The sequence below is a fragment of the Pongo pygmaeus genome, chromosome 5, assembly GCF_028885625.2.
Source record: "Pongo pygmaeus isolate AG05252 chromosome 5, NHGRI_mPonPyg2-v2.0_pri, whole genome shotgun sequence".
In the NCBI taxonomy this organism is placed as follows: Eukaryota; Metazoa; Chordata; class Mammalia; order Primates; family Hominidae; genus Pongo; species Pongo pygmaeus.
The window spans coordinates 53,559,158-53,579,261 of record NC_072378.2 but is presented as its reverse complement, the minus strand read 5'-3'; the positions used below and the strand labels follow the sequence as shown (position 1 = coordinate 53,579,261).

At 38.1% G+C, this 20,104-nt stretch overlaps 1 protein-coding gene across 1 annotated transcript in view; it reads right to left on the bottom strand.

The window, feature by feature from the left end:
- Positions 1 to 2,796: 2,796 nt before the first annotated feature.
- FBXO9 (F-box protein 9) overlaps positions 2,797 to 20,104 on the bottom strand; it is a 32,150-nt gene continuing 14,842 nt past the window's right edge. Inside the window, exons 6-13 of the mRNA XM_054493609.2 lie at positions 19,816 to 19,946; positions 18,297 to 18,411; positions 8,622 to 8,740; positions 8,344 to 8,434; positions 7,602 to 7,697; positions 7,184 to 7,277; positions 5,480 to 5,631; positions 2,797 to 3,415 (exon numbers count right to left, since the gene is read on the bottom strand). Of these exons, the coding sequence (XP_054349584.1) occupies positions 3,307 to 3,415; positions 5,480 to 5,631; positions 7,184 to 7,277; positions 7,602 to 7,697; positions 8,344 to 8,434; positions 8,622 to 8,740; positions 18,297 to 18,411; positions 19,816 to 19,946 (907 nt within the window). The 3' untranslated portion in view covers positions 2,797 to 3,306. The remainder of the gene's footprint in view (positions 3,416 to 5,479; positions 5,632 to 7,183; positions 7,278 to 7,601; positions 7,698 to 8,343; positions 8,435 to 8,621; positions 8,741 to 18,296; positions 18,412 to 19,815; positions 19,947 to 20,104) is intronic.

Sequence of the window (20,104 nt, the reverse complement as noted above, 5' to 3'; positions counted from 1 at the left end):
AGCACGAAAGCATCAGATAAAGGAGACAGAACTGGAAGTGTTTCACTGTATGACTGAAAAATCACACATACATGTGAAAGGCCAGGATGATTAAAATCAAAAAGTGAATAATGGGTGAGGTGACTATAGGTGATTTACATTTTATTCTGTCTGCTCATCTATTTTCCAGTTTTTCTACAGTGTATACATTATTTACCAAAAATGTATATTTTAAGATATTTAAAAATGTTCACTCTTTGATTCAGTCATTCTACTTCTTAGAAACATCTTAAGGTAATAATTCAAGAAGTATGCAAAGATTTAGCCACAGGAATGTTTATTCCAAAAACATTTACACTAGCATTAGATTAGAAAACCAAAATGCATAAAGAGTATAAAGTTGGACTCTAAAGTCATTAAAAATATTTAACAAAATGCTTACAGGGCATTCTTATGTGAGGAGAGAAAGCTTACAAAGCATTATGTACAATATAATCTCATTTTTATAGATGCACAGAATAATCAAAAGATAAATACCGTAGGTTGACAGTGGTTAGTAGAGGGCCTGGGATTGAGGATTCAAGGCTAATGCTTTCCCATGGGGGCTGGGGGTGTAACTGAAGTGTACACCCCCAGCCCCCATGGGCCCCAAGCACCCTCACCTGGCCCTCTGCTAAGGGGTAGGAAGGGGGCTGGGAGGAAAATGCAAGACAGGAGGAGGCGATTAAACATGATGGTGCTCAGGCCAGATTCCCTCTGAGGATATCTCCTGAACACAGTTCCAGCATGATCTGAAACGTAATTTCTGTAAAATGCTTTCATTGTTTTTAAAAAGTTAATCCAGATGCTGCTGTCAGCTTTCCATAGTATTGGTTTCTGTAATGTCCTAATAGAGCAAAGGAAGGACACTCCTGAAGTTAAAAAGTTTCTACGGCAGGATTTGCAGAGACCAGAAGAAAAAGGTTACATAGCAAAAATCTTCTGGTTATCTTTGGGTGTTTTATTAAATTTTATTTTATCTGTATATTCTAATTTTCTCACAACAAATATATATTGCTTTTGTATTTTAAAAATATACAGAAAATGTAATCTGGAAAAAAGTTCCTTTTTCAAGTTCCAAGTTAAATAAGTGAAAGTCACTTTACTGCTTACAAAGAAATCTTTAAATTTGAACTTGGTATCCACCATCTGCAACAGATCATTCAATCTAGGGATGTTGCAGAACAACAGGGACTCCTCAAATCTCACTTTCCTTAGGAATATATTTTTCTAGCTATATTTGACTATGTCCTAATCATGTTCTATTTATTTGTATATCAGAAATAACAGTCATATCATGAAGAGTTACCTTATCTTAGGCAAGTTGCTTTTCTCCCTCTTTTCCAACTTGAAAAACACACTTCTTAGATTGCTACAAAAGGCCAACCTAAGAACCCTTTTTTTTCTTTTTTGAGACAGGGTCTCGCTCCCTCACCCAGGCTGTAGCACAGTGGTGCAATCTTGGCTCACTGTAGCCTCAACCTCCTGGCTAAGTGATCCTCCTGCCTTAGCCTCCCAACTAGCTGGGACCACAGGTGTGTACCACCATGCCTATTTTTTTTTTTTTTTAATTTTTAGAAGAGACGAGGTCTTGCTATGTTGTCCAGGCTGGTCTCAAACTCCTGACCTCAAGCAATCCTCCTGTCTTGGCCTCCCAAAGTGTTGGGATTATAGGTGTGAGTCACCACACCTGGCCAACTCTCTTCCTTCTGTATGCACATTTCTCCTTTAACATAACGTGTACTATCATTATTATTTTTTTGAGATAGGGTCTCACTGTGTCACTCAGGCTGGAGTGGAATGGCACAATCTTGGCTCACTGCAACTTCCACTTCCCGGGCTCAGGCAATTCTCCTGCCCCAGCCTCCCAAGTAGCTGCGACTACAGGTGTGCCCCACTGTACTTGGCTAATTTTTTTTTTTTTTTTGGTAGAGACGGTGTTTCGCCATGTTGCCCAGGCTGATCTTGGACTCCTGAGCTCAGGTGATCTGCCTGTCTCAGCCTCCCAAAGTGCTGGGATTACAGGCATGAGCCACCATGCCTGGTCTGTATGTGCTTTTTAAAAAGCCTATCCCATACTGAATTGTGGGAACCTAGGAAGTGTCTCTTAATGTCAATTAAAAGTAACAGTGGCTGCAGATATTGATTTCTGAAAGTACATGAGAATTTGTCTCTAACTATGGTTGAAACAACAAAACCAAATCTGAATCAGGTAGAGGTCTACCAGACACAAACTCTGAAATTAAACACTAATAGGACTGTTACTGGGCAGGGGGACTCCTCTGAGTAAATAGGTAACATACAGTTTTCCTAGGTGGCTGGTGCTCTCCCCCAGCTTTCATACTGGAACAAGAGTTAGGCTCAGGTTTACATGATCCTCTACTATTCTTTTGTGAAGAATGACAACTGAGTCAGTTGGTTGAGCTTGAAGTGTTCCAGTCCTACGGGATTCACTCTCACTTAATGTCATATATTGGTAAGGTGCCTACATGAGGTCAGTGTTTTTGGCTACATATAAAGACCAATGATGAAATGAGGAAATTATTTTTTTTTCTTTTAATAAGGGATGGGGTCTTGCTATGTTGCCCATGCTGGACTCAAACTCCCAGACTCAAACTCCTGGGCTTAAGCTATTCTCCTGCATCAGCCTCCCAAATAGCTGGGACTACAGGTGCATGCCACCATACCCAGCTAGAGGCAATGATTCTTAAAGTCTCCGCTGGCTATCTAGGACTCTTATTAAATATCCTGTTACTTTAAAAAGGCCATCCAAATACATTTTCTTGAAAGAAACATTTATTTATGATCTTTATTGGTGAAATAATTTCCAACAAGTCCAGAACAGGTTCTCACACTTTGAGCCTTTAGTGCAAAAACATTATGCCATGCGGGAAATAAAATGCTTATCCAGTGGAGCGCTCCCCTGATGCATTTAAATATTAGGATGCTCAAGCAGAAGATGACTTATGTGACAGAAATCTGCTCATAAATCTGCTTGAAAAAGGGCATGATAAACCTCATATTAAGGTTTCTCACAACATAAATATGCTTAAGCAACTTAATTCCAACTTAATTTCAAAACACCCCAAGAATCAACTATCCCTTTAAATAAAAAAAATAATCAATTTATATTCTTCTTAAAAGAACTCCAACAATTTAAGTTCCAATTCCATATATATATATGTGTGTATATATATATATATATACACATACATTTATAACTTAGGTGCTCTTTTGCGCTATATACTTGAATTCATGCAAAAGTGATAGAGGACTGGACTTGAGGCTCTACAGAGGCCTTTCTGAGAAAGCTGTGTAGCTCCTTACTCTGGCGAAGAACAAGGGGGTGTACATCTTGTCAATCTCAAAAGCACTGACTGCAGTCTCACCAGTTGATCTGTAAAAAAAAAAAAAAAAAGCACAAAATTACTAGTATGAGGAAATTTCAACTCATTTAAAATCCTTGTGTGTTTGGGGAAGGTTATTCTATGCTTTAGCCTTTTTTATTTTTAATTCATCTTAGGAAATTCTATATAATATAGGCATATTGTAGAAAACTCGAAAAATTTAGAAATGTATACAGAAACGTCACTCATAATTCCAACACTCAGAGCTATATGAAGGATATTTTCTAGTGTTTCTTGAGATCAAACTTAGTAATTCTTTTTATTTCATTTAATTGTACTTTCCCACATCATTATTTTGCAGAAACCATTTTTAGTGGCAGGATGATATTTCACTGTCTGCTTGTACCACAGTTTACTTAATTGGAGATTTAGGTTGTGTCTACTATTTCTCAATTAAAAATTATGTGATTTTGATGTCCTTCAGAGATTCCTAAGATAGAATTTTTAGGTCAGAAGCTATAGACATTAGGTTATTGTTAAAATGTTTCAGAAAGAACTATATTCCTAGAATAGAATTTGATTATTTAATAATTGCATGATCAACAGCATAATTATAGGCAGGGGGGAGGGAAAGTAGGTGGTAAGTTATGCTACCACTGAGAGAGACAAACGAAAGCAAGAATTCAAGTGATTTTATAAATATTACAAGGAAGTCAATGTGATAATTAGCAGCTACAAATAATGCCTATGGTAATGTCCTTTTTTCTCCTAAATAAACAATGTTTTTCTAATGGGTCAAGTATAAACTATAACCATCCATCGTTCACTTGCTTGGTTCTACTTCAGGGTTTGGTTTCTTTTTTTCTTTTTGATACAAGGTCTTGCTCTATCACCGAGGCTGGAGTGCAGTGGTGTGATCATAGCTCACTGCAGCCTTGAACTCCTGGGCTCAAATGATCTTCCCACCTCAACCTCCAAATTAGCTGGGACTTCAAGGTGCATATCACCATGCCCGGCAAATATTTTTATTTTTTGTAGAGATGGGGTAACCCAGTTTTGCCCAGGCTGGTCTCAAACTCTTAGCCTCAAGTGATCCTCTTGCCTTAGCCTCCCAAAGTCCTGGGATTACAGGCATAAGCCTTCACACCTGCTCAGGTTTCTTTCTTTGAAAAGTAGAAAAAAAAAGTTCCACAGCATTACAGAGAGAAGCAAAAAGGAGATATAGTAGAATTTGTAGGCAAAGATGAGAAAGAAAAATGTTCTGTTGTCAGGACCTTCCAAATGAGCAGGGAAAAGTTATCTGTAAAGTGGAAATGTGACACAGTTTTCAACAATGTGGTTAAGGTTGCAAAGAGGCTAATGGAAGCTGACCTCAAAACTTCTCTCTCAGAATTTTAGATTCATGCAGAACAAAGAGCCTTCAGTCACATACCAATATTCTTTGAAATCGAACAAGAGCTAACCTTAATTGCCACAGGACTTGATATTTCACTTCCCTGGTTCCTTTTTAAGTTTTATATATTTCTGTATAGCTCCTTTCTCATACCTCCCCTCTTCAGTTCACTGATTATGATGTACAGGTAAATGCTACTGCATAGAACAAAGAGTTTTAAATAGGAATCACCTAACAGATGTGGCTTTGGAATACCTCTGATCTTATTTTTTTAGCAGACTTACTTTCCTAACTACAATTTTATTCAATCAGTGTATAATCCCTGAGAATAAAACAAATGGAAATAAAGCAAAAAATGGTAACTGTGGGAAAAGAAAAATGATCTGGTATTTTAAAATGGCTTTCAGTCATGCATGGACAGCTCACAGCTGACTAAGTACTATTCTTCCCATGGAATGCTACTTTCATTTCCAAAGTGGTGGTACCAATTCACATTCCAATGGGCACTATATGAGTGTTCCAGATGCTCTGCTTCCTCAAGCATGCTTAGTCTTTTTCGTTTGGGCCATTTTCTTGGTTTGTAGTAGTTTGCAGTAGTACTGATTTTAGTTTGTAATGTAGTGTTAACTCTGAGAAATTAGAAACATATCTGAAATTCTTAAGCTGGATATGAAGTATACATTTATAGTGTAACCTTGTTATTTTTATTGCATTCACCTACTTGTAAGTAATGTGACAAGAATGATGTATCCAGATGAGTTTGTTGAACCTCTGGTGGCCACTGGAACATAGTTGTAGCCCCACATGAAAACTCTGATCTGCTTCTTGTACAGGGACACGACGAAAATATCTGTATTTATAGTCAAGTGGTTTCTGCAAAAGAAAAGATGCATAAGCTATAATGAAACCTTTACCTCACTTCCATGTTTATAGAAATATGATGCAACAGTGACACTAAAAGTAACATATTTGCACACAGTAAAGAGCTGTTTTGAATATCACAAGAATGTATGAGTGCTTTAAAAACTGTTAAATACTCTAAAAATATCAGATTTTTCCCCATAATAATCATCATCTCAGTTAATCATCACAATAACCTCATGTGTTAAATATGATTGCGTTATTTCTATTTACTAGCTAAAAAAATGAAGATCCAGGGAGGTAAAACTACTATGTAACCAACATCACATAGATGGGATGTAAAATTATTATCTCCTACCTCTAAGCCTAGTATTTCCTTCTACTGGAAAACACTTAGACATTTTTTAAGAGGGAAAGTGATAAATTGGTGAAGGATGCTGAAAAAGCACAGAGTATAACTTATCTTTTGCAATAACAGTAAAATAAATGAGCAAACAGCTGTGACAAGGTTCATTAGAATTACACTTCTGCAAATACTGCTGCTAAAAACAAAAAAATGTAAACACTATGAATGTTTCATCATATTCTGAAGAGAAAATTGACATTCTACATGGGAGTTCCTAAACTCTTTTGATTAGATAAAACCTAAGCCACTAAGGCCTTCCAAATTCCCAATTTTGACCTCAGGAAACCTGCAGTCACAGTCACAGGAAACCTGCACAGAGAGTGCAGACACACTCTGTCTCTCAGGCTGCTGCTGCCCAGGCTCTAGGAGCCCATCAGAGGGAAGTGGAGACGCCAGCAACAGGCAGCCACAAGGTGATAGGACTCGCAGATGAAACTCTGCCCTGTCTTGACATACGATGTTAGAGAAGGGGGAATTTCATACAGAAGAAATATCCTTCAAAAGCTGTATTAATTATAAAGGCAACAAGTAAATATTAATATTTATTCCAAATACCATACAACTGGCTTCTTGGGTACATATAACAATTTTTAACCAGGATTGAAAACGTGCATATGGAGAAAGGTGAAAAAATTAGGCTACCAATCTGTTAAGACAATTTAAAGCACTCTAGAATGTAATAATGTCAGTAATCATATTTGCTTGGCATTTTTTTCCTTTTGTAAGAACAGGAAGAAGAAAATTATCTGAAGTTAGGTTATTTCCAGTAGAAACTGAAGTTCTAGCAATATCCTTATGGAAAGAATTATCTATATGAGCTAATTTAGGAAGAAAAATCGCCTGTGATTTGACATGAGCAGAGCCAAAAACATATTCAGGTATAATTGTACTAGTTATTTCACAAGAGATTTCAGCTTTATATTTTCATATATAAAAAACAAACTATCTGGTAAAAAACAAAAAAGCTGATCCAATAAAAAAAAACCACATTCTAGAAAACTCTCCAGCTTTCTTCAGTGATAGCTAGAAGTTAATATACATTTTATATAACAGTATAAATAATCGGACAGGGTTTTTTTGTTGTTGTTCTAATCAAGAATGCTTGGATGAATAGGCTATTAAGATAAGAAAACTATTAATTACACCTCGTATACTCACTTCTTCTTTTTTCTTAGTTATTACAGCAAATACTTTGGTCTGATTGTCTGTGTCTTGTGACAAGCGATAGTGACCCAGTAAAATTGCATCAGTCCTTAAAAAAAAAAACACAAATTGAATCTAAATCAGTTATTAAGTGGATATAAGTAATCTAAGAAGTAACAAATTACAACAGTGTTTACTCTTGCTTGAAAAGAATCAGCTAGGATTGAGTAAACCTCAATTCCAAGGCTCCAAAGACCTGCTGAAGTAGATTTTCTAAGGAAAAGCTCAGAAATTGGTATTTTTCCTAAGCCCCCAAATGATTGCTTTTAAAATCATCCAGTATTAAGTGAAGGAAGCACTGGGTTACTTTAACCTGCAAGCAACCAAATAAAACATAGACTGGATGGAAAGCCATTTAAAAAACAAATGCTACCTGGTATTCCTAGTTCTTAAACGTGGAACAATGGACTGAGGCTCTTCAGGGGTTGTCAACATCATCACATGGCCATCAGGAAAGAATCTTATGTACCTATGTAATAAGAAAAAGAAGACCAAAACACACCCCACACACAAAGTATAAAATATGTCCTTATCTATTAGTACCTATGCCTATTCATAGCTATGAAACCAACACTGAAATACCACGGGCTAAAGAACTGCTAAAACATTAAAACAAATATGACTGACTACCTGTCAGTCCAGCAACAAAGAACCAAAGATATTTTATCTTCCTCAGGGGAAACTGTTGAACTTTTAAGTTTTACTCACTGAATAAAAGTCAAATATTGTTTTATTAAAGTTCTGTGCTTTTCCCAAAGCAACAATTTCAAACGAAGTGAGATCCACACACAATGGTTAACATGTCTATTTTTTTCTAAATGACAATAATATTTGGCAAGCAATAAGGTGGAATAAAAGCACAAGCTATTTGAAAAGGCAAGTAAATACACCCAGGGCAAAAGACAAGGAGAAGTCTAAAAGAGGCCAGAAGAAATTCTCTAATTTATATTAGCCTATTTTTTTTTTTTTTTTAGTGTAATTCCTACATTGAGTACTAGATAAAAATACTGAGGGCCATTTTACGGGTCAATCAAAAGCAACAAAGAACAGATGTCCATTTAACTAATACATGGAGAGAGAGAATTTTCCACTCACTCAGTGTACTACAGTTGTACCTGTAATATTCCACTTGGTGCCAGGCTCTATAGAAACCATCAAGAGACTGTTCCCCTTGACGAATATATGTGGTTTTACTGATATACACTCCTATGAAAATAATTTTAAAAAGTTAAAAATTATAATATTCAGACATTTCCAGCATTACATTTACTGTGGTTTCCTTTAAACATGCTTACAGTACTCAACGTTCATCACAGAAACTTTAAACGGCATATTTATCAAAATCAGCATTATAGATCAGTATTTCTGCTGAGTTCTACAGAATCCAACTTACCATCAAACCGAACACGAGGCCGTTCTAAAAACATCTCTCTCCAGGATGTGTACGGAACAAGTTTAACACAGCTTCTGCCCCAAACTTTCAAGCAGGCCAGACGCCATATTTCAGGGTCTCTAGGGAATAAAAGCACAATGTCAATAAAGACTAAGTCCCTATACATAGACATAAATATTTTTGCTATCAGCCATCTTTTATTTAGCAAGTATTTGTTGAACACCTGGGAGGCACTGTTCTGAGGAGAAACTAATGGACAAGGTAAAGGCCTTGCTCTTTTACTGTGGGAAAGCAAACTGAGAGGAAAGCTTCTGGTAGTACGCTTAGTACAAAAATCAACCAACAGACAAAGTAGAGTCAGCAGACAGAAATGATGGTGGTGAGGAAATAGATAGGGAGGCCAGGAAATGCCTCTCTGGGAAGGTGATCATAGCGATGGGGATAAGTATCTCAGGCAGCAGCCAGAGCATGTGCAAGGCCCTCAGGCAGAAGTGTGACTGGTGGGCTCACCCAAGAGCCAGCAGGAGCACACAGCTGTGGCAAAGTGGGCATTGTGCAGAGGGAACTATGATGAGGCAGTCGGGGCACGTGAGGTGGCATCTTGTAGGAAGGAGTGGTTATTTACATGAGATGGATGCCACTGGAGGGTTTTGAACATAATTTATGCTTTTATTTTAAAAGATCACTCTGGTGGTTTACGGAGAATATGGTCTAGTGGTATAAGAGTGGAAACAGGAAGACCAGGTAGGATGCCACTATGTAACCCAAACCAAACAGAACAGTGGCTGAGTTGGAAGGGTTGTTGCAGAAGTGGTAAAATAGTCAGACTGGAGATATTTTGAAGGGAGCACCAACAGGACTTTGTTTAAAAAATTAGTGCAGGGGCTGGGCATGGTGGCTAATGCCTATAATCCCAGCACTTTGGGAGGCCAAGGCAGGCGGATCACGAGGTCAGGAGGTCGAGACCAGCCTGGCCAACATAGTGAAACCCTGTCTCTACTAAAAATACAAAAATTAGCTGGGCATGGTGGTGGGTGCCTATAGTCCCAGCTACTCAGGAGGCGGAGGCAGGAGAATTGCTTGAACCTGGGAGATGGAGGCTGCAGTGAGCCAAGACTGCGCCACTGCACTCCAGCCTAGGGGACAGGGTGAGACTCCATCTCCAAAAAAAAATATTCAGGGTTTGTTTTTTTTAAAGTGATGAGGTCTCACTATGTTGTCCACGCTAGAGTGCAGAGACTATTCACAGGTATGATCCCACTACTGACCAGCATGGGAGTTTTGACCTGCTCCATTTCTAACCTGGGCTAGTTCACCCCTCCTTGGGTAACCTGGTGGCTCCCAGCTCCTTGGAGTTTACTACACTGATGCGGAACTTAATGTGGACACCCAGTCAGCATAGTGCACTAGAGCCCAGAACTCCTAGGCTCAAATAATCTTCCTGGCTTAACCTTTTGAACAGCTAGGACTACAGGCATGTGCACCACCACACCCAGCTAAGTATTCAGTTTTAAAGATGTAAAAACTAGCCTGGGCAATATAGCAAGACCCTATCTCTTAAAAAAATTTTTTTTTAATTAACCAGGCAAAAATACAAAATGAAAAAAAAAAAATTAACCAGGCATGGTGACACATGCCTGTAGTTCCAGTTACTCAGGAGGCTGAGGCAAGAGGGTGGCTTGAGGTCAGGAGTTTGAGGCTGCAGTGAGCCATGATGGCGACAGTGCACTCCAGCCTGGGTGACAGAACAAGACCTTGTATTGTTCATTCATTCATAAATAAGCAAATGAAGCAAAAACTACTTATATTGGTGTCAGATTGAAAAAGATAAGTCCCCTCAAATTTATGTTAAAATGTATATTTAAAATGTTTGCTTTTAAAGAATTACTTTTATGATGACATACGAAGTTTTATTCCTGAATATTTGCTTAACCAATTCTTTCTTTCTTTGTTTTTGTTTTTAGGCTAAGCAAATTAAGCAGTGGGAGTGGGGAAGGAACAAAGAAATCTGTAACTGGTTGTGATCAATTAGATGTAAACAACCACTGCACTCAGATCAACCCAATTCCTTCTTTATAGTATTTTCTCACATACAATTATTACAAGTTAATGGAATAACTATGAAAGTTGTCAAAATCAAAATGAAATCACTAATGTGAAGAAAATCCTGACAGAGCTGGGAGAGGCCATGAAAATAAGGTTCTCATGCTTGTATGCCTGATAACAAAAAAGACTACAAAAAACACAACCCTGCACAAAGGCCATTAAACCTTATACAAAAAATACTTCTACATGGACATCTGCCCAGCAAACTGCCTGTGCAAACTTGAACTGGCATTACCCTTGTTAATGATCTTTGTAGCCAAGGATAATTATTTCCAAAACAATTATGTAATCCTTCTCATTTTTTCCTTTAAAAACCTGCCTGCCTTTACCTCCCTGAATAAGCACATGGTTTACTATGGCATGTGTATTCCCATTGTGATGCTTTAATCCCAAATAACTTTTGGGCATTTGTTATTTAGGTGGTTTGTTATTTAGGTTGAAATACAGAAGTGTCAGAAGTGGGATCTGAAAAGATCATTACCTGAAGGAATCAGAGATTCTTGGAAACAGTGTGCAATACTTACTTGAGTGCTCTGAGCACTCTACTTCCACGGCTTGCCTTTTCTGCCCTGGTGAATCTTCTTTCAGGCTGAGCCTCCTTCCTTTTGGTAGAGGCTTCTTGATATCATTTGGGATCTGGTTTGGATAAGGTCACCTTAATAAAGGACCATACATCCCTTTTGAGATGATAAACTTTTTGTCTTTCCTGGTAAGTCCTTTCTGGTGTAAAGAAAAGTGTCTTTTTAGATTGGGTATTCTTGGTTTCTACAGAATTTACATTCTGTTCACGTCTTCTGGTGAATTTACTTTTGATTTGGTCTGTGCATTCAGTTTAATATTTTGTTTGATCTGCATGCCTGTGCTAAAATATTTGTGAACGTTCTTATTTTGGTTTTTGATTTGGTTTTTTCCCTTGCTTGTGAAAATCTTCCACAAGCAAAAATAAAGATTCTGAATGGTGGGCAGAAGATGGCTAATTAAAAACCACTAGCGCTGGCCGGGCACGGTGGCTCAGGTCTGTAATCCCAGCACTTTGCGAGGCCGAGGCGGGCGGACCACGAGGTCAGGAGATCGAGACCATCCTGGCTAACATGGTGAAACCCCATCTCTACTAAAAAATACAAAAAATTAGCCGGGCGTGGTGGCGGGCGCCTGTAGTCCCAGCTACTGGGGAGGCTGAGACAGGAGGATGGCGTGAACCCGGGAGGCGGAGCTTGCAGTGAGCCAAGATCGCGCCACTGCAGCCCGGGCGGCAGAGCGAGACTCTGTCTCGAAAAAAAAAAAAAAAAAACCCCCAAAAAAACCACTAGGGCTACAGAGGCTGAGGCAGGAGAATGGTGTGAACCCGGAGGCGGAGCTTGCAGTAAGCCGAGATCGCGCCACTGCACTCCAGCCTGGGCGACAGAGCAAGAGTCCATCTCAAAAAAAAAAAAAAAAAAAAAAAAAAAAAAGAAAAAACCACTAGGGCCAGGTGCGGTGGCTCAGGCCTGTAATTCCTGTACTTTAGGAGACTGAGGTGGGCGGATCACCTGGGGTTGGGAGTTAGAGGCCAGGCCAGCCAAAATGGTGAAACCCCGTCTCTACTAGAAATACAAAAATTAGCCAGGCGGTGGTGGTGCATGCCTATAATCTCAGCTACTCGGGAGACTGAGGCAGGAGAATCGCTTGAACCCGGAAGGCGGAGGTTGCAATTAGCCAAGACTGTGCCACTGTACTGCAGCCTGGGCGACAGAGTGAGACTGTCTCAAAAGAAAAAAAAAAAAAAAAGACAAACCACTAGGTCAGTCACCACCACCTAAAACACAGGTCTAAACTGCTGACTTTCTCTGACAGGATTTGCAGAATTTTCTTTCCTCTGGAGAGAGTAGTAAGAAACAGAATGGGATTCTCAAACGTTAAAACATGCCAGGTTTTCTGGGATTCCAGCTGACTACATCTTATAGCCTATTCTTGTGCACATTTTTAAACTGATGGGCAAAATTACATCAAGAAAAATTTACAGCTCAAATTATCATCACTCAAAAACCTGCAACTATAGAATATATATAGTCTAAGTTCTCTATTTTTTTTCTTCACACTTTGAATCTGCTGACTTTTCCATTCATGTTGAGATAAAACTCACTGCTTATGTATGGTAGATTTTTGTCCTAAAGTAAAACGACTGGTTAAGAAAGAGGAAGGTATACAACAGAGCAGAAAGTCCAAGCATGTCATCAATATAAGTTGTGATAAGGTTCATAAAAGATCTTGTGTGTGGTCAAGTTGGCTATAATTGAAAAGAATTGTTTATAAGTCTTTCTAAAGATTGAGCTTTGCTATTAGAAATAAACTAATACAAAACTAAAAAACTTGGTCCTCTGTTAGAACAATGAGGTTTTCTTAAAGTATTCATTTGCTCTTAGTATTAATAAAACTGTAAGAGGTTTTGATTTTAAATTCTAAAATCTGTTTAACAGCCATCTGCAAAACTACAGTTTCTATTTCTTCCTGGGATCTAATTAATTTCCCTAGTTCCAGGTTGGAAACGCTGTCTTTTTCACTCAGAATGGTAATTTCACTTCTCAAGGTAAAATTTTTCTTTCTGAAGCTTCTCAGATTTACATCAGAAGTTCAAATTTTGCTGTACCCCTCCTGCGCATGGTTTGCAGGTCATACACCATTGCCTTCTGTTCTTTCTCCCCTTGAAAGAGTGTATCTTTTTGCTTGGCTAGGGTGATAGCTCTCTCTTTCAACCTTTTTGTCAACTCCTCTTAATTTTTTCCCTCCAGTTCTAGCTCTGCTGTTAATAGCCTGACACTGAAATATTTATTTCTTTTTTATTTATTTATTTTTTGAGATAGGATCTCACTCTGTCATTCTTGGCTGGAATGCAGGGGCAGTGGCATCATCACGCTTTATTGTGGCCTTGAACTCCTGGGCTTGGGTGATCCTCCTGCCTCAGCCTCCTGAGTAGCTGGGACCACAGGTACACACACCACGTCCAACCATTTTTTCTATTTTATCATAGAGACGGGGTTTCGCCATGTTGCTCAGGCTGGTCTCGAACTCCTGGGTCCAACCCATCAATCCACATCAGCCTCCCAAAGTGCTAGGATTATAGATGTGAGCCACTGCACCTGTGTTTTTGTTGTTGTTCTTGTTGTTTTTGAGACAGGGTCTCACTCCATCACTCAGGCTGGTGTGGCGTGATCATAGCTCATTGCAGCCAGGCTCCAGCCATCTTCCTGCCTTAGCCTCCCAAGTAGCTAGGCGTGCACCACCACACCCGGCTAATTTTTTTGCTTTTTTAGTAGAGATGTTGTCCAGGCTGGTCTTGAACTCCTGACCTCAAGGAATCCTCCTACCTTGGCCTCCCAAAGTGCTGGGATTACAGGCATGAGTGACCATGTCTGGCCTGAAATGTTTAGTTTAAAGGTCTAGAAGAGCAATGTTTTCCTCCAATATAACTTGATTCTGTACTCTTGGCTTTATGTGATATCTGAATTACTCCATGTAACCAGGAAACTTCCTATGCTATTTAAGAGCCATGTATTCTCCTGCTCAAGTTACTAGTTTTCTTGTTTATATTCCTCTCTAATGTAGACATATAACCCTGGATACTTCCTGCCCCTAAGTAAATTCAAGTACCCTTTTTATCCGGTTTAACTTCCAAGTTATCTAAACAAATTTCCCACAAGGAGAAGCAAATACCCTATAAAAGGTATTTCTTTATCTTTTTGGCAACTGGCCTAAAAAAAATTTAATATTTTATCAATATAACGCCTGTGTTTTCTTTATTAGGTTTTTGGTTACTTAGGAAAACTGAGCTTTAAAAGGATTAAGGCTTTTACATCTGTGTAACTTTCTGCATTGCTTTTAAGATCTTTTGATTATCAGTATGGTTAAATGAGTAACTTCACAGTGGCGAGCAATTTTGTTTTGATCAAATGTTTTGAACCTTTGACATCTCTGGCAGGTTTCCCCAGAATCAAGATCCTAAATTAAGGCTTTCCGATCTAAAATTAACTTTGAGATTTTCTTTTTTTTTTTTTTTTGAGATGTAGTTTCACTCTTGTTGCTCAGGCTGGAGTGCAATGGTGCGATCTTATCTTACCGCAACCTCCACCTACCGGGTTCAAGTGATTCTCCTGCCTCAGCCCTCCCAAATATCTGGGATTACAGGCATGAGCCACCACGCCTGGCTAATTTTGTATTTTTAGTAGAGATGGGGTTTCTCCATGTTGGTCAGGCTGGTCTCGAACTCCTGGCCTCAGGTAATCCACCTCCCTCATCCTCCCAAAGTGCTGGGATTACAGGCGTGAGCCACCACACCCAGCCAACTTTGGGATTTTCTAGTTGGGCTCCTGGAAAGCCTCAAAGAACGTATCTCTCATCCTGTAGATACATCAAATGATTAACCTCACTTGGTAAATTGTATGGGAGGCACTGTTAAATAGTAAGTATTAGATCTTCTTTCAGTTACATCTATGGGTATATTATTGATATAAATGTTCCAAAACTATGTAAACTCATAAAAATCTAGTATGCTATTAGTTATAAATTTCTATTATGTCAAATATTTTCTAAAGTTAATATTTGTATAGATGTTATTAATGTGAGTATTCTAAAGATTAGATGACATTTATATAAAAGTCTGATAGTCCTGATGTGACACTGTCAGTCATGATTCTGGTTGTCTTAAAATGCTACATGTACTAGAAATAACTAAATTCCCTCATCAACTGAGAACTTTCATCAGATTTTACATGGCTATTCTAAGTTTTTGTCATCACAATTATTATTCTGAATTCTCTAAAACCATTTGCAATCAGCTACAGTCCAAAACTGCTGTTCATGGAAAAGACTCTAGCAGTACTCTTGAACAAAGATTTTTGCTAACTTTAAGATCAATGGACTAAATAAAAATTTCCAGAACTCTAATAAATTCATGGGTTCATTGAACTGCTAATAAAGATCAAGCATAATAAAAAATTACATAAAACTGATATAAATGATGAAGAGAATGTCTTTATGACATTAGAAGACTTTTGTGAACAAAGGTGGAACCATTTGCTTTTTCTCCCTACTTGATTTCTCCAAAATTGAGAAACTATTCATATTTATTTATACAAGTTCAATAAAAATCTACTCTCTTTATATGGGGATACAATTAGAAACATTAGTTATATTACCAAGGCTTTGACTGAAAATGTCATATTTAAGAATGTGCATAAAACATCTGGCTTTAAGAGTTCTCAGCCTTATCATGAGTAAAACCTGTCACTTCCTAGCAGGCCCAAGAACCTTAAGATCCTAAGTGAAGCCTAAAGTCTACCTCTCTTTGACTTCCTAGCCTCAAGAGATTTTTAAATCTGAAATTCCTATATGATCAATGTAGGAAAAAAAAAGTTTCTTAAAAAAAAAAACTACAATACACCTGTTGTTATCCACACGTACACTGGATTGTTTCATGAATTCTCCTAGTTTCCTCCAGGACTGGACTACAACACTCCAACTAAAAACAAAAGCTTCTGTTCGTAAAGCCCTATAAGCTGAAACTATTCAAATTTTAAGAAACAAGTCTCATGCCTGATATATGAGCCACACCACAATATCATGACCAGAGACATTCAAACATAAATCAGGAGGAGAATCTGATGTTTTTGTGAAAGCTGTAGACAGCTTTTCCCATGACATCAGAACCATATCATAAGACTTTTACCCCCACTTAATGCTACTTTTTTCACTTGACAGGATAATGGTGTAATTGAAATTTCATAATCAATAGCTTCTGCTGGTAACTTAACAGAACCTAACCCAAGAAATCCTTTAGTATTCATTGGTTAAAAAAGAAAATATCTGTGCTATTGCTAGTACTACATGCTGTACCTAGATAAATCCCTCTGATAAAGTTGAGACCCATGTTCACAAAATAAGAAAACAGGTCGCATGATTACATGGTCTCACCTAATTCCCTGTGGTCACTGGTCTGCTCAATTAGTTGTTCTTAAGCCTAGGTTCATGGCTCAAAACCATTATGCAAATTGGAATTGTCATATTACTATTAACTTTGTATCTGTTACTTGTTAAATTTCTGCAGAAGTACCACACCTAACAATAATGCCGGCCCAGCATTCTGAGTAACAAAAGACTATGGAACAGACAAAAATCAAACTTAATAATGGAATCCAGGTAGACACAGCCTGAGAGTCATTCCCTTCAAACGTCCCTTCTCGCCCAAATGCGGCTTAAAAGCGTTTTGACACGGACTCCCAGTCGCTAATCATTTTCCCCAACATGGGATGAGACTAGAAACCAGGATTGGTCTATGCTGGTACTATGGGATGTCAAAATCTAACTACGAGATGACTGATCAGAGAAAGATACTGATCAAAAGGGGAAAATGTGAAAGTTGTTAAAATAAAAACGGAGTCACTAATGTTAAGAAAACCCTGACAAAGAGAGCTGAGGAAGGCCATGAAGAGAAGATTCTCAGGTTCTATGACTGGTTAACAAAAAAGACTATAAAAAACACAACTCTGCACAAAGGCCATCACAGCCTTATACAAAAAATATTTTTGCTGCAAGGACATCCGCCCAAGAAACTGTCTGTCCAATCTCAGACTGGCGTCACCCTTGTTACTGATCCTTGTAGTCAAGGATTAAGTATTTCAAAACAATTATGTAATCCTCATTTTTTCCTTTAAAAACCTTTGTTTCCCTGAATAGTTTACTATGGCATGTGTATTCCCATTGCAATGTATTATTCTCAAAAAATGTCTTTTAGAGAGTCTCTCTGCTTATTATTTAGGTTGACATAACAGTGCTAGAGACTCTAGTGGCAATCCACTAGGTGTTTAATAGGTACTTGTTAAATATACTAGCACACAGAATTGTGAAAAAGAGTCTTCAAGAAATTCAAATATTTTATGAAAACTACAAGATTCCAAATGGAATTAATTTAAAAATAATGCATCTGAATTTTAAGAACAAGTTGTTTTTAAAAATTCTATATAAGAACTAAGTATATAGTTTTAGGTTTTACATTTAAGTCTTTAATCCATCTTGATTTGATTTTTGTGTATCGTGTAAGGAAAGGATCCAGTTTCCATCTTCTGCTCATGGCTAGCCGGTTATCTCAGCACAATTTATTGAATAGAGTCCTTTCCCACACATAGCAAAATTTTCAAAATATAGAATAACTTTTAATGAGCCATAAGAAAATGCTAGTGCTGTTTTAATCTAAACCATTACCACAATGAGTTTACAGTTACTATAAAAATGACTTGAATATATTTTTCCAATATAATTCTTTTTCCCAAATCAGTTAAGCTAGCATGCAAACTCTATGGAAGTAGTATGGGTTACTACATCTGTCCTACATATTATTCTATACCCTAGAAACCTAGCATATTCTAGTCTTTAAATTCTAAGTTATTTGAGAAAATTAAGTACAGCTTAGCAAAACTTGTTTATTCTAAGCTTTAACTCAGAACACCAATCAAGTAATTTTATCAGGATTGGCAAAGGACCATCTTTCTTTTCACCATTGCCTCAGTTGTTTAAAAAACAAAAACAAAAACTTAGTACCTGGCACAGATGTAGAATCCTCTGCACACCAGCGACAATTGCTCCAATGATCTGAGGTCCAAGTCATTAGACACCACCCATCGGAAGATGTACATCAGGACCTCCATTGGCAGCACTGCAAAAGAAAATCATCCTTCAGTGACTCTCCTGTATATCATTCTATTGTCACAACTACATTCCCAGTACATTTTATACCTTCCTAGAAATTTATAATCACACCCTCTGTATTGCTGAGCTAAAGCATGAATGTATTTAGCTACTCAATAATAATAATGAATGGTTCTTAACATCAAGACATAAATATCTTTGTTTTTTCAGTAGAGATCTGAAGCTACTTTTTATAAAGCACTCTTTTCCCTCATAAGATTATTTTGCCAGACATATTAAAATAAATGTTTTAGAAAAATAATCTATGTGTGTGTGATCCATATTGCATCTATTAACACTAAAGTTATTTTCATCTCCTTGAAAACTTTTAATTGTCCTCCTCTGAAAAAGCCCCGAACCAAACAACATTTAACATATTAAAAATACATTAATTTCTTTTTTTTTTTTTGAGACAGGGTCTTGCTCTGTTGCCCAGGCTGGAGTGCAGTGATACAATCTCAGCTCACTGCAGCCTCTGCCTCCCGGGTTCAAGTAATTCTCGTGCCTCAGCCTCCCAAGTAGCTGGGACTACAGTCATGCACCACCACGCCCAGCTAATTTTTGTATTTTCAGTAGAGGTGGGGTTTCACCATGTTGGCCAGGCTTGTCTTGAACTCCTGGCCTCAAGTGATCCTCCCAACTCAGTCTCCCAAAATGCTGAGATTGCAGGCGTGAGCCACCACGCCTGAACAAAAATACATTAATTTCTAAACATTCAGCCTGTCTCAGGACAATTGTCCAACATGGCTGAGATGCTTCATGATACCAGTATTCCTCCAGTTTTCTTAGGGCTACCTCAACAACTCCGACTTACCCTGTTAGATCTTTACTGAGAAAGGTATGGCATCCTTAAACAACAGCACTACAAACTGTTCTGCTTCAGATTTTAAAGCAGCTTACTAGTGGGCTGGGCGCGGTGCCTCACGCCTGTAATCCCAGCACTTTGGGAGGCCCAGGTGGGTGGATCATGAAGTCAGGAGTTTGAGACCAGCCTGGCCAACATGGTGAAACTCTGTCTTTACTAAAGATACAAAACTTTAGCTGGGTGTGTTGGCACACGCCTGTAATCCCAGCCACTTGGGAGGCTGAGACAGGAGAATTGCTTGAACCTGGGAGGCGGAGGTTGCAGTGAGCCGAGATTGCACCATTGCACTCCAGCCTGGGTGACAGGGCACGTCTCCATCTCAAAAAACAAAACAAAACAAAACACAAAACAGCTTAATAGTATATGCAAATGATAATTACAACTAGATCTTCCACCATATTCTGAACTAAAGCAGCAGTTATCTGGCAAATTATCTGACCTTATAAATTTGGAAATCTTTAAGGTTAAGATATTTCTCACTGAGTTATGAAAAACAAGTATTCACACCTGATATGTGAGTCTGACTGCTCTCAAGCTCAGGCTGACACAGTTTGAGCACAGACTCCTGAAATGTGAGTTGCTGCTGGAAGTAGGACAAGAGATCTGCCATTTTGCTGTCATCATCATTATCTTCAATGCTGAAAAAAGGGAGGTGAATAAATTAAGTGCCTCAGTCTACAAGCGTACAGTTTAGAAACTGATTTTTCATAGCATTTTCAAATTTGCTTTACAAAAAGTCACCTAAAGCTTATTCAACATGTAATACATTTTTAAATGTGATGAATTTATCCTGTCT